General features: G+C 33.2%; 1 protein-coding gene across 7 annotated transcripts in view; it reads right to left on the reverse strand.

Moving 5' to 3' along the window:
* Window positions 1-15,226, reverse strand: part of Lrp1b (LDL receptor related protein 1B) — a 1,919,409-nt gene that overhangs the window by 247,593 nt on the left and 1,656,590 nt on the right. For all 7 annotated transcript variants that reach the window (XM_036183000.1, XM_036183003.1, XM_036182999.1 and 4 more), the window contains 3 exons: window positions 12,879-13,001; window positions 10,878-11,059; window positions 2,815-3,014 (listed from right to left, as the gene is read on the reverse strand). In XM_036183000.1, the coding sequence (XP_036038893.1) occupies window positions 2,815-3,014; window positions 10,878-11,059; window positions 12,879-13,001 (505 nt within the window). The remainder of the gene's footprint in view (window positions 1-2,814; window positions 3,015-10,877; window positions 11,060-12,878; window positions 13,002-15,226) is intronic.

The raw sequence follows: 15,226 nt of genomic DNA on the forward strand, positions 1-15,226 counted from the left end.
CTAAATTAGAAATCTCAGAGGTTCATGAATTGGGAATACTATAAAAAATTATTTTGTAGGAATGCACTGCAGTTGATAGAGTGCTTAATATTCATGAATTCCTGGGCTCAAGCATCCAACATCATATGAACACTGTATGTTGGCTTGTCTGTAATCTGGAGATAGAGACTTTAATGTCCTAAGTTCAAGGGCATCCTCAGCTATGTAACTAGTTTGAGTCCAACTTGGGATACATGAGACTCTGTCTCAAAAATAAATAACCCTATACAAATAAAGAAGGCTTCACTTACAGAACTACTGTATGGTTAAGATTGATAAAATCTGGATAAACAAAATATCTTTATTTTGAGTTTAATTTCAAGATCAATAGTCATCATTGTTAAAACTTGATGTATGAAAGAAAGTGGTTCTGAAACTTTTGTTACTCATCTCCCACATTTTTTGTTAGACTAATACTCCTTGCCCTAATGAGTTTGGTTTTTCTACTTTAACAACATAAATAAGAGTAATGATAATTGTCAAGATAAGAGGGAAAGGTGGTTAGAGAAAAATGTCACTCAAATTAACAAAAGGTATCATTTTCTATCTCAAATATGCACCTCCTTCCCATGCCTAGAGCAATAAAGACATCTTTACCAATACAGTAAATGAAACCTTCCTCTCACAGGATGTGGAGTCAGCATAAGTCAGGCTACAGTCAGGCTACATTAAGATGTACCAGGTAATTATGCTGTACCCTGGTACTGGCAGCTAAGGCACTCAAAAATGTCTCAGTAGTCTTTCTGGGAGATTCTTTAGCAGAAAACATTTCTTGAGACAACAAATTTCTCTTTGCTTCTCTCTCTTCTTGTGCTTCACACTATTTTTTAAACTTAGTAACACCATGATAAAATAATCTCTCTGTCAAATATTTCATTTTTAAATACTATGGTGCCATATCACTTTGCTGTTTTGTGTCTCTACCCATAGTCATCACTAGTCTAATGAGTGCAAGATACCATGTAACATGCATTTGATTTCATATTAAATCTCTCAGAGGATTAGTCAGTAACATACACGATATATTTTTAAAATATATCTGGAGGATATAGTCAATACTTTCTAAAAGAGCTCATATTTCACCTATTAATAGTCAAATGTCCACAGTTCATATTAAGAACAGATAAACATTTTATACTACAATATATTTTCAATATATAACAACCAATTAAATACTCTTGTGTGTTTTACTGTACAGTAAATTGTATCACAGATTAATATACTTACAGAAGCCTAGCCCATTTTATAGGTGTAAATATGTAGTTTCAGTATTCGTAGGGACAGATAATACTTTGAATATGTCAACCTATGACTACAAGGAACATTTGCTGTTAGATTCCTTGGGTAAAAGAGAATTTTTAGAAGCTAAGCATAACTGTGATTTCGTTTTGTTGTGATCAAAGTTTCAACTTACATATTAACTGATTGTCTACTCTAAATGAATCCTGGTGGGGTATCTTAATGTTCATAGACTGTGAACACTTAAGTGCTTTACATATGCTTACTTAATCACTGCGTTCTTGTATAGGAGCAGCTCTGTCAACTTCTCAGCAATTTTTGTTAGAAAGTTGAATTTTTTTTTTTATTTTTTATTTTTTATTTATTTTTTTTTTTGAGACAGGGTTTCTCTGTGTAGCTTTGCGCCTTCCCTGGAACTGGCTTTGGAGACCAGGCTGGCCTTGAACTCACAGAGATCCGCCTGACTCTGTCCCAAGTGCTGGGATTAAAGGCATGCGCCACCACCGCCCGGCAGAAAATTGAAATTGTTTAAACACCAGCATAGAGGGCATTAGGAAAAATTATGCTAAGGCTTTGAGACATTTTATGTCTTTTCTTTTGATTTTCATGGCTCCAGACTTCTGAGGTCCTCATTTTGGCACACAGTTTCAGTCTCCCTGACAAGCAACAAACATCTTCCCTTCCTCCCTTTCTGTTTCTTTTTCCTTTGTTCTAGAACTTTGTTCTAAGTTTAGAGGATAGAGGAGAAATTACACTAAATTAGATTGCACCAAGTGGCTGTGTCCTCTGCACCTCTTGTATTTGAGATGTATAGATACCAAATTATCAAATAATCAAAGCAATGTTAATTCATGAAAAATCAGGACAATTTCAGGTTCCTGCTTTAATCATTAAAAAATATTTCTACATGGCTTTCCAACATTTTAAGGGTTCATATCAGTAATTTCTAGCTTACTATGTCTATATCATGTTTGTCTCCCCTACTGAAGCTTAACCTATCAAATGCCTACTTCTTTTTAATTATTTTGTCTTCATCTATTTTTACTTAATATGCATTTTCTGCTCATAATTTCTCATGTCGAATTCCCTTAAAAATTTGAGAGTTTTGAAACTAATACATTATAGAAATTAAAAACGATGTATTGAGTTTTATATTTTGAATTATATGTACAATTTCCTAAATGCTATCCTGATGTGAAAGTTGTTTGTTGTTGATGCTGCTGTAGTACTAAATAATGTACTAATTTGACATAGTATGATAGAAACCTAACATTTCCAGTCAAGTATTTTTCTATTCCAATTCAGTTAAGTTACATGTATATATTAATTTAGAAAACCATTACCCTTTGTTTATTTAGAAAAGTACAATTAAAGAAAACAGGCACTTTAAAAATTATATATCATATACATACATGTATATGTATATATATGTATATAATGTGACCTTAAATTAAAAAAATTGTTTGATGAAAAATAATATTTAAAATAGTATTTTCTGCATTGTAAATACTGACTTGTTCATAATGCTGGACCAACCTTTGTGTCTATTAGATCCATCCATGTTGCTAAATTCAATGTGATTTTCATCAGCCCAGTAGAGTCTACGGTTGACATAGTCTATTGTTAGTGCCATTGGTCTAGAAATCTTGGTTTCTATGACAACACTCTGATTGGTTCCATCCATTCCAACACGGCCAATGTGAGGATATTCGCAGCAGTCAATCCAATACAAATACCTAGGAAAGAAAAATCAATAGCCATTTTGTCCACAGAAGCTGCTGGAGTAAAACATCAAACAATATTTTTCTTTTTTTTTTTTTTCACTGTTTCCAACTTAATTCTTGGGGTATCTCTGAACTGAGGCTCTCATGACAGGTTTCAGTGAAAACTTTTCTTACATTTCTGTTTGTTTTTTAAGTTAAACACATAACACTGTTTGAGATATTCATTTAACATTCATCATGTTGTTGTTCATATACAAAAACATAGATTATGAGCTCATTTTACACATGTAAACTCACAGATGCATAAAATTATTGAATGTAAAATTGTGACCATTATCTCTACTGTTAAAAGAATAAAACAACCAATTGTTGTGTCATCCATCTCTCTGCCTTTATATATCTAGTGTTGGTTTTGGCTTCTAAAACCATAGAGGTCATTTCATTAGTTTGGTAAATGCTATCATTGAGAACTAGTATACAGGTAAATATAATCACATTTACATGATGAAATAAAGAAAAATCAAATTAAATGGATTGCTTCTCAAAGTAGTTAGAATTGAAGCTTATAAGAGCCACCTGTATCTATTTAAATTACAGTATCAGAAGGTCTGTTACAGACAGTGGGGAGAAAGCAAAAAAGTAAAATTTATCTTGATACTGTTGATAGTAATACTAATCAGCCTGATTTAAATATTAATACTGAAAGCTGTGAAGTACAAAAATAGATAGGCGACACATTACTGAGAAATTCTGCTGTATTTAAACTAATTTTCCTTGAGTTAAATCCCATCACTGAAGATTTGAGTTACTGGATACTTTATGGCCCTTTCTTAACAAAACTTGAAGTTTATTAATCTATCCTGTTTTTCTAGATCTTTTCTTACTTCTAAGTAAACTCCTTAGCATTTAATTCCCCAGCTTTGAAGATTTGTAACTAAGATTATGTTGTAAAAAAATAATTCTATATGAGTTTTACAAAATGTGCTGTGTGGTTAAATTTTAAAAGTGTCCATTACTGGTACTTTAGCTCACTAAGGAGCATTTGCCCACCATCTGCACGGCCAAAGTTCAAATCCAAATACTGAAGAGAGAAAGGAATAAATCAATGAAATTTAAAAGTTTCCAGAAAAAAATATATCAAACACAGGCTGGAATAAGTAATCACTGTAAATAAAACAATCATTATCATGCTGCTACTCGTTTGACATAAAATTCTAACATTTTTTTCTTTGATGTTACAAATATTATTGATGTCCTACTTAAGTATCATGAATACTGAGGAGAAATAAATCTCCAGTAAGAACTAAACAAAAAGAAGACTCTCAGGTTGATGATTCAGTTCAACTGGTAGAATGCCTCCCTTGGGTTCCATCCTGGCTCCACAGAAATCAGGAACAGTAGTATATGCTCTTAATGCTGTCACTAAGGAATTGGAGGCAGGGGCATCAGAAGCTCAAGATCACAAAGATGTGTAAGCATTGCTTTAAAGAGAATTCTTAAAGGTGAAAACTTGAACACAAATCTAGAAATAGGAAGTCAACTTTTCACAAGGCAGCTCCAGATTTGTTACAGTGAAAGGTCATACATCTATTCTCATTTTGAGCTCACATGGAAATTTTTATATCACCAAGTAATGATAGTTGCCAAATCCCTTAGAAAACGATATTCTGTGTCTTTGATTCCAAGATTATTTTTTGTTTTGAAAACAGCATATTTCCACAAAAAACCATAACCTAAAAAATCTCTCAATCCTTCTTATAAACTGACAGAAAAACACATTGTTTTCCATACTACAGAGTGGAGAAAGATACAAAGTAAGAAACTTGGCCCAAAAGAATTCATACTGACAAGCACTTCACCTTCCTTCAATAAGCCAGCACACTCCCCATGTCCTATTGGCACCATATTTGAGAGTACTGATATTAACCTTTTCCTGCTAAATATGAAATGCTCCTACAGGCTTCTTACAAAGTTCATGTCAGTAAATTTACTTGTGCTTTAAGTATCATTTTATGATCTATATAAGTAAATATGATATAAAAGTAACATTTCAGTAATTTCTATGTTAAACTCAGAATGGTTTAAAAGTGATAGCCTTTGTATTTCTATTTAATCATGAACATTTGGGTACATACAGTTATAGTTACACTTAAAATATCTGAAAACAAAAAAATTTTCCATTAAATGCAACCAGCAAAAGTACTGAAAACTATTGCATGTGAAAGTCATGATTTTGAAACTACTAAAGAAATTATCAATATCAAATGGACTGAATTCCATATAAACACCATTCTAAACTTTTATTTTCTTTCTCACTGATTTTTTTGCACTAGATTAAATTTGCAAATCATCCCTAGGTTGTCATGTAGAATCTAAGAAGCTATGTCATAAAAGCCAATTTCTGTTTAACATGCTTTCAAAAGCTCTTGATTGTCCAAGGTCTGAAACTTCTGAAGCTCAAGCCCTCATTTAATTCAAGTGCCTTAATATTTCCTCCCAGTAATTCCTTGCTATTAAAATGTGCGGACTCAGTTCCAGCCAGTTCCTCGCTATAATTTCAAGTTATTGCTTCTGGCCTTCCATCCTGTCATTTTTCTTACACATGCTTCTTTAATTAAAAGATATGTTTGTGAACATGTAATTCACATTGCTTCTTCTGCTTTCCCCAATTTATTTCTTGACTACTATTAGTCAGGGTAGGTTTGAAGAGATATGGTTGAGAAATGCTTTGTAAAACCTGTATTTTCATTGAAACACACTTCAGAAATGATTGCACTGCCTGACATTGGGAGCCTATAAGAGGACAATGAAAGTATTTCTGCTGTTGTTAGGCACTGACAGGTAATGATATCTATTTCCTTAGCGTTTTACAGGATTAGTCTATAAATAGTCAACAAAATCATTTTAATTTATTACATGCATAGTTGAATAATACGTGATGATTTAGGGTCCCTTGACTCACAATCAGACAGCACTTCTCTTAAAGTGAGTGGCAGAAAGTGTCAAACACACCTTAATACCCAGTTTAAGCAGATGGAAGACTTCATAGTGATATAACTCTTTGATGCCACACTACATAGCAGGTATGTCTAAGTACTGGTGCTTAGGAGGCAGAATGAGAAAGTATGTTTGCCTTCAATGGCTTCTCAAGTGAATTGAGTACATGTGTACATAAAGTATTACAACAGAATATTTTACAATTACAGTAAAGAGAGTGCATGGTAATTGGAGGAATTGTTAAGGAAAATTGGGCTTACTTTAACCTGAAACCTACCTTTATAATTAGCTTAGAAATTCCTTGTGAGATGCAGACTTTCACATTTTTGAACACAGCAAGACATAATTGCAGATCATGACAGTTTTATAGGGATAGAACATCACTTTTTCAGGCCTGTATGGTCATGTGAGCCACAGAATGAGTCCATTATAATATCTATATATAATAAACGGCTAGTCTTTCATGATTGTAGTGTGATTAGAATAAGGACTCTGGTCTACTGTAGAATTCAGACTAGCATCTTCTCAAAGAAGTGGTATGTGGAGTCCTAAGGAAGCAAATCCTAGAAAAATGCTGCTTTCATTCAAATTCCAAGCCTTCCCATGACTGTGTGAACCTAAATTTAATTAATCTTCATGAGCCTTAAAATATATAAAATCTTGAAAAAATCAATGGTAACTTATTTTTATAATGCCATTATGCAAAGGGTAGGTGCTAATAGTTAAAACAAATTCAGATAATAAATAAGCATATTAGTGAGTATTCAGAAATATTATCTTATTATTCAACACCTTACATATGGCATATATGAATAAATATGCTTTTGTTTAAAAATACCCATCCTGTAAGGTACTTGTTATATCAGATTATACCTACACAACTATACTATGTTTCTGGATTCCATATATATTATCACTTTACTTCCCAAATAAAAAACTCATTAAATGGGACAATATTAAAAAAAAAAAAACTTTCTATTGTTGAAGGATGATACCATTCCAGTGAGTATGTGTGCTCTTAACAGGATCTCCTGTTACCCTCTGAAGGTACAGAATTTTCTCCTTTGGATATATAAGAATGATGCAGTGTACATGTATCTTTGAAATTTGTTAGTGCATCTTCTATAAGTAAAATGGGTGTTTTACCTCCATAATAGAACGTCCAAATAATTATCTATGTGTAACATTTATTCATGATAATTAGTATGAGAGTCAATCCTTCAATGAAAATATTTAGAAATTGTTCCAGGTAATAAACAATATTTATCCAAGATCACATAAGACAGTCTTAGCCCCAAATGGTACCTATTGTATAATTACACTGTGTATTAATATTCAAAAGAATATCTGTAACCATAACAACAGACTCTGTGTTCTTGAAGAAGTGGTTGCTCGAAATGAACTAAATTACAAGTATCATGGGTTTACTGTTTTTCTTAGAATTCAGGTAACAAAATTAGAGGATTCTTTCTCCTAAATTTAGCTCTAAATCTGAATAATTAAAATAATCATGTATGTTCATTTCTTGTGGATTGTACCTCAATAGAAATATACTATACTCAATTATTTATAATTTTAAAAATAGTGAGAGAAGTGTTTTAATGTAACTGCAAAGTTTAAAGAAATATTTATTTGCTTTAAACATAAAATTAAAAATTAAGGCTTCTCATTTCCTCACAGCAAGAATTCCTTCTTTACAAGAGCTTTCTTTGGAACATGTAGGTCATTTCCAGTTCAACTATGTATCTGCTTTTGCAGAGGTATGGTACATGTCTCTAGAGCTGTGACCCCAAGGTCTTGTGTATATGCTATTACCTGTTTATTATCTGGCTCTACAGTGACATTACCAGACACCATGGATATACTGTGCTCTTTAAGCTAAAGATACTCACTTCTAGAAGTAAAGATAAAGAATTCATAATTAAAGACAGTTTTATAATTTAGTGTTCTGTATTTAGTGTCCACTTAGACACAGTTTAAGAAATTTCACATAGGAAATGATAATTCTGGTGTTCTTGGAAAAATTATATTACTACAACTGGATAAACACAATATAGGAAATTCTCATTCCAGTAGGTCAACAAGCCAGCCATTTTTCCTTTCTGTATGTCTTTTCTTATATTTCCCAAATTCTCGGAAGGACTGGCACAAGCTAAAGTACATAAGTATAAAATGATCTTTATGAAATGATTTGCATTATCACATTTATAAGCAATAAATATATAGATATAGAGATGTGTCTTTTACATGTACTCATTATATATTTCAAAATCAGAATGGCTCATGCTATTATTTCAGAAGATAGTTAATAGATCATTAGGAAAAAAATCTAAACAAAAATGTATTTTTGGACATAAAGTATGGAGCTAAGGCTATAGCTCACTGGAATAGTTCAGGGTAGTGTGTTTGAGACCCCGCACTTCAAAGAATAAGGCTTGATTATAATGATTTAGGTAGTGTATTACAAATTCATCATGTAGACTACTTTTATTAAATAAGCTTTCACTATTCAGAAGGTTTAATGCAAGACTTGTGTGCCTCAAGCTTTCTCCCCCCCTTTTTTTTTGGCTGTTTTCTGGAAAACACACTCTCAAACCATGGTGGTCATTTTGTTACTTAAAATTTTAATGTGACGTAGTAGAAAAAATGTGGGATCACAACCTTGAAGCTAAATTAAAGCCCCAGGTTAATATTGTACCAATTAAATGATTATGAGAAAGTCACTTAACTAGTTTGAGATTAAATGCTCTTATATACAGTATAGGAAAAGTTCTAAATATAATCATATCTTTCTTTGAGACAAATTTAGAAAGAAACTACAAAATGACTCTTTAAAGTTTGGTTGTTTCAGAGCATTAAACAGATCAGTGATCCCATCAATTCTTGACTTATCTTTCACCAAATGTCTGGAAAGAACTTATACCTCTACAGAAAATAAGAGGTTAGTTGCAGTGGCACATTTTAAACCACATGCATATCACAGTAATAATATAATGTGGAATGGCTTAGCTATATTTTTATTAAATAATTTTATATATTTAGATGGCATCTTTGAATTGGGACCATACAACATTTTTATAGAGGAATGGTATTCTCTGCCTAAAGCTCTTTTTACATCTGCAAAAATCCAGATCTTTTATTGTCTTGCTCTGGGGAATCAGAAAACAGTGTTAAAAATAGTAGTGTTAAATTGTTGCTATTAAAACTGGTGCTTTTTCCATAAAAAGATCTAATTTTATCTACTTCTTTGGTTATAAAATGGTATGCATATATTATACTACAAATACTATCCAAAATTGAAATCAAAGGAGTCTTTTATAGCATCTTCAATAGTTTATACTTCATTATTTCAATTGACATTTTTAATGATGGGTTTATGTTGATGATAACTGAAGGTTGCCTTCAGTTTATGGAGTAATAACTGTATCATGGCAGAAATAAAACCTAGAGCTTGATCAGCTACACTCACTAGACTAGGAGCAGACTTCGCTTCATAAACAAGAAATTCTGAAAGAATGCTTATAAACACGCAATGTTCCTTTCATAAGAAGTAAAGGACCATTAATGGCATGAAGAAGAAGCCAGATTAGTTTGAGTTTTTAAGTAGTACAACAAATTAGACATCAAAATTAAAAAATTATGATAAAATGGCAAAATAATCAAATTAATCACAAACTTATGAATGAATACAGATGGAGGCTAATTCAGAATATCTAGCCAATATTTACTGAAACACTCATAGAAACACTCACTTATATTTGTTTTGGTTAAAATTCTTTTGAACATTATATTGATATAGTAAATAAAATATTATAAAATATAATCAAATAATTATGTAACTACATAGTTAAAGTTGAAATGTGAATGCTACCTTGGAAACAGAAGCACAATGCAAATCTTATCTGATTCCATATAGTTCGGCCAAATTAATGCTCAAAATTAAGGTATAAAATGTATTATTACATCATAATTTTCGAGTTATAAACAAGAGGGACATAAAACAGAGATTTGCTATTGGTATTAGCAATTGCTATTGGTATTAGCAATAACCAAAATAATGGTGATTTCAGTATGATAAATGAAGTTACTTGGCAAAACATACTTTGTATAGTGATTTTAGAGGGCTACACTAATCCTCTACTGGCTTCTCTGAAGGTGTTCTATTTGATCACAACCAGCTTTCTCCAAATTTGTTATGATAACAAATATGTTAGGTAGGTTGAATTTCTATAGAAGTAATTTTAAACATGTAATTATGATACACTGTAGTGTAAAATGCAGTCTTACATCATATATCTTCCAAAACAACGTAATTGGAAATGAATGAAAATAGTTATAATCTATAGATTGTCACTACACACCACACAACTTGACACATTAATGGGTGTGATCTGCTGGTCAGAAAAGTCTGCAATGCATTCCCCATTCCCATGCTCCGGCACCAGCCTTTCCCATAGCCCTCTGTTTTTCATCTTGAATGCATTTACTCTCTATGGGTACCAATTATGTCTTCTGATATAAAAGGAGTGCTTATGCTGTTTATATCTTTGACCAAATAAACACTGAAAACAATTTTAGAGTCCTCTGTCTTCCCTTTCTCACAATTTGAGGCATCAACTTCAGTTAAATCTTGTATTATTATTAATATTCATTTAATTGATTGCTTAGAAAAAAGAATCTTGTTCAAATACTTAGAATGTAGATATTTTAAAATAGCTTCTAAATTCATTGCTTTTATGCTATAGCCATATTTACTAGACTTGAATGTAAAAAAGTCTACACATTCATATATTACTTTAATTTTCATATTAATTTGTCTAAAGAATTGGCACAGTGGGTATGGTCTAAAGCTTTAAGATTTTTAACAGTTTTACAAACCCGGCTCGAGGATCTAAAGACAGGTCCCTGGGAAACTTCAGCCTTTTGCTAACAAGTACAGTAGGGTACAAGCCACTGAGTTTGGATACTTCAATTATCCTTTTCTCTGTGTCAGACCAATAGAGGTTTTTTCCAATCCAATCCACAGCAAGTGCATTGGGAACTGCAGTGTTATGCACTACCTAACAAAATAAGAATTTAGAAAGTTAACGGTATAAATGGCTTCAATAAGAATCGAGCAATTGTTTCTTGATTTTATTGAGATACAGAACTCTATTTAAACTGCAGAAATTAAATTTAGATAAAGAGGAGAACAATTTACTACAATGCATTACTTATTGAAAAGAAGTTATATAATATGCATTTAGAATTCTAGAAGTCACATATGCATTCATAGAAAAAAGTAACCCAAATAAAAAGATTCTAAGTAGATGCATAGTTTAAGACCTCATTTCATTAGAGTTTATCTGCTCATCCTCTCAAACTTTGGTGTAAACTTTCTACTTCACACATACACACACATACACACACACACACACACACACACACACACAGAGTAATTAATGTTTACTTTAACAGATGCTGTCATGGCTTCGGTAATATGCTCCTCATTCTCATAAATCCTCCTGCCCTATACAACACTGTTGTAAGAGACAGGAGTGAGCACTATATTTGAACACAACCAGATGGAAATAGAGTTTTGGAGTTATCCTTTCTCTAAACAGCCAGAGGTAATGACAATGTGAAGCAGGAGGGTTTGGAGCAACCATGATGTTGCCCTAATGTTTTGACAGTAAGACACTTTTTTCTTCCAAATTCCAAATTTGAAAATTGACATTGGTGACTGTTCAATGAACATCAATTAACTAGTTACCTTGGGTAAAGAAGGATGATATTGTTTAAACACACAATACAACATGGTTTAAAGTATCAGGAGAATAAGGGTTGGAAGGTGATAGAGATGTAACTTAAAAAACCCAGGCGTCTTCAAAATATAAAAGTGACCATTATTAAAAACAGTCCTTGCAAGAAAACACATAATTGAGTTTGAGCACTGAAAATTTCTAAGATTTTAATGCAGACTTTCAAAATTTATGAAAGAACAAAATCTGCTCATTCTTTGAATTACAGCCATTGATCTGTGAAGCCAACCTGCTGTTAGTCATAGGCTTCATACCTTCACCCTGGATCACAGGAACCCATACCTCTTTTCCATGTATGGGAAAATTTCACTAATGTTTTCAAAATTGTAGCTTCCATGAAAAATAATTACACAAACATAGAAAGAATCGAGTTTTATCTATTTGAAGCTTCTTCTAAATTTATTTATTTATTTATATGTGTGCATGTCAGCACCTGCATGTGTCTATGTATGTGTACCACTTGCATGTTTGGTACCTGAAGAGGGCAGACAGAACTTTGGCTCCCCTGTAACTAGAGTTACAGGCATTTGTGTGCTGCCTTATGTTCGTGCTGGGAACTGAAACTGGGTCGTCTGTAAGACAATCAAGTCTCTTAGCAGCTGAGCCATCTCTCAAGCACATAACAACTTCTGTATAATATATCTTACAGCACATTCACTGAACTAATATTTTTATTTAAAACTTAGGGTAACATTGAAGTCGTACCAAGTAGCTCATATCTAGAATGTGACAGGTATTTAAATGTGAGCTAACAAAACTATTCATAATTGTACACTTGTACATTCAAGCATTTCCAGCTAACTAAATTTTAGCAGTCCTAAAAATTTAATCTACACTCTACTGTTTGTTACAAGTACAAACCTTATCTAATTGCAAGAAATAATATTAAAATATAACATGAAAATAAAAACCTCATTTTACAAATGTAAATATTCATTAATTTTCACAGAGAAAGTGTAAAATTGAATTCAAGCTAATTTTATCAATAAGAAATTATTTGCTGTCAAATATGGTTCTATATCCTAGTCAATGATACCAAAGAGGTATTCTTAATCCTATCTATGTAATAGGTAGTTACCTTGATGTCACTGCCATTTAGACACATTCTGTTTATCCGACTTCCATTGGGTCTGCTAGAATCAATCCAATATATGAATTCTTCTCTATAATCAAAGTCGATAGCAATAACATTGTTTAATCCCTGAAAGTAAGAAAAAGCACACATTCAATAACAATTAGTAAATATTATTTCTAATGGTTAGGATCCAGAGAAATCCTCATCTCTCTTTGTATATAATTGCATATTGCTATAACATTTGTGACTAATATTTTTTATACTTTATTTTACATACATAACTTTTTTTCACTTATTTCACATACTGACTGCCGTTTCCCCTCCCTCTTCTCATCCTGGTTCCTCCACCCTCCATCCCTGCTTCCCAAATACCCTGTCTCCTTCCACTCCTCCTACTTCACCATCAGAAAGGGGCAGGCCTCCCATGGACTTGAACAAAGCATGACAAATAGAATTGAGGCAGGACAGATCAAGCTCTTTGCGTTGTAACAAATACTTTAAGAACATAATGTCTACATTTTCTTCATATCACACTTGTAAAAGATACATTATTCATTTGAAAATAAAGTCCCAATAACAGACAAAAGTTTCCCAATATTTATAGTCTTTCAAATAAACACCAAACAATGTGAAAAAACAAACAATTTTTAAAGAGAGAAAGTTACAGCATGAAATTCATGCCTTTTCCTGTGTCCAAACTCATGAAGTAGAATCAAAACTCTTGAAGTAGGATCAAAGGTCTTTTTTTTCATTTTACATACCATCCCCAGTTCCCCCATCTCTCCTTCTCCTGCCCCCCATCTCCCCCCTGCCATCTTCTCCTCAGAGGTGGGTAAAGCTTCCCTTGGGTAGTCAACAATTTCTGATATACCTGGTTGAGACAGAGCCTAGTCCCTCCCCTCTGCATCAGGCTGAGCAAGGTATCCCACCATAGGGAATGGACTCCAAAATTCCAGTTTGTGCACCAGGGATAAGTCCTGATCCCACTGTCGGGACCCCACCAACAGATCAAGCCTCATAACTGTCACTCGCATTCAGAGGGCCTAGTATGTTTCTATAATCAGATTAACAACTACCATAATTGCCTTCATAGAACCTACATCCAGTAACTGATGGAAGCAGATGCAGAGAACCACAGCCAAGCACTGGGCTGACATCCTGGAGAACAGTTGAAGAGAGGGAAGAGGGATCATATGAGTAACAGGTAGGAGGTCAAGATCATGATGAGAAAAACCACAGAGACAGTTGACCAGAACTTGTGGTAGCACACAGACTCTGGACTGACAGCTGGAGATCAAAGGTCTTAATACAAGACCAAGCTATTGAAACTGGTGTGGGCAAACATGACATCAAAAAAGTACAAGATCATCTAAGGCACAAAACAGACAAAGTTCCAGCATGGAGAGCAGGAGAGGACATAAATCCCAACCTAACCAAGGAGCTATTTGCAACTGATACCTGCTGGGAGAGGAAAAATCAGCTTTCTCTAATGGAGTGTTATTGGGTCTATCACCCTTACTCTGGGGAAATCCCCATGCCCAGGAATAGTTGGTTAACACAAAATAAATCCTCCCCTTTTTTTTGGTGCAAATTTTTTTGTTTTGGTAATTTCTGTCTCATTGGTTTTTATGTTTGTTTATTATGATATTTATTTATTTGTTTATTTATTTATGGAGAAAAAGTCATAACATGAGGTTAGGTTGCTAAGGAGATGGGGAAATTATGGAGGATTTGGGGAGAGGATAGAATATGATCAAAATATATTGCATGAAAATAAACGTAAATAAAAAATGAATTAGAAATGTTAAAAGGAAACATAGCAACAATTACTGGTGAGGACATCTGGAAGAGGACTACTATTCAGTGCTATGAGAACAGGAAAGGTGCAGGCAGTTCTGACACTGACCCTAACCCTAAATCATACTTGGAAGACCTCCAAAAGTCAGAAAATCCGTTTCTTCTCCAAAACTGGTGAGCCTTTCTCTTCCTTCAGGAACCCCATCATGCTGTCCATAGTAACTATCTCTTCTAATGTTCTCCTAATTCATGGCTTTATCATGGCTGTCGAGGCTTTGCAACTCTGTCCTCACAAAGCTCATTTTAAGGGTAATCTCATTCCAGCTTCATTTCTGCGACCCTGGGAATTATTCTCTTTTATTTTATATTCTAATTAGAAGTAGAAGTGCTAGTGAAGCAGAAATGGAGCAATAAGAAAAAGACAGGGCAACAGGGGAGAAAAGTAGGGAGAAACTATGAATAAGAACAAAGTATAAAATGTCACAATGAAATCAATATAGGCTTGCTAACTTGAAAATAAAATGAATAACACCCAGTAAGATAAAATAAATGAT

Source organism: Onychomys torridus, chromosome 4 (assembly GCF_903995425.1).
Source record: "Onychomys torridus chromosome 4, mOncTor1.1, whole genome shotgun sequence".
NCBI lineage: Eukaryota > Metazoa > Chordata > Mammalia > Rodentia > Cricetidae > Onychomys > Onychomys torridus.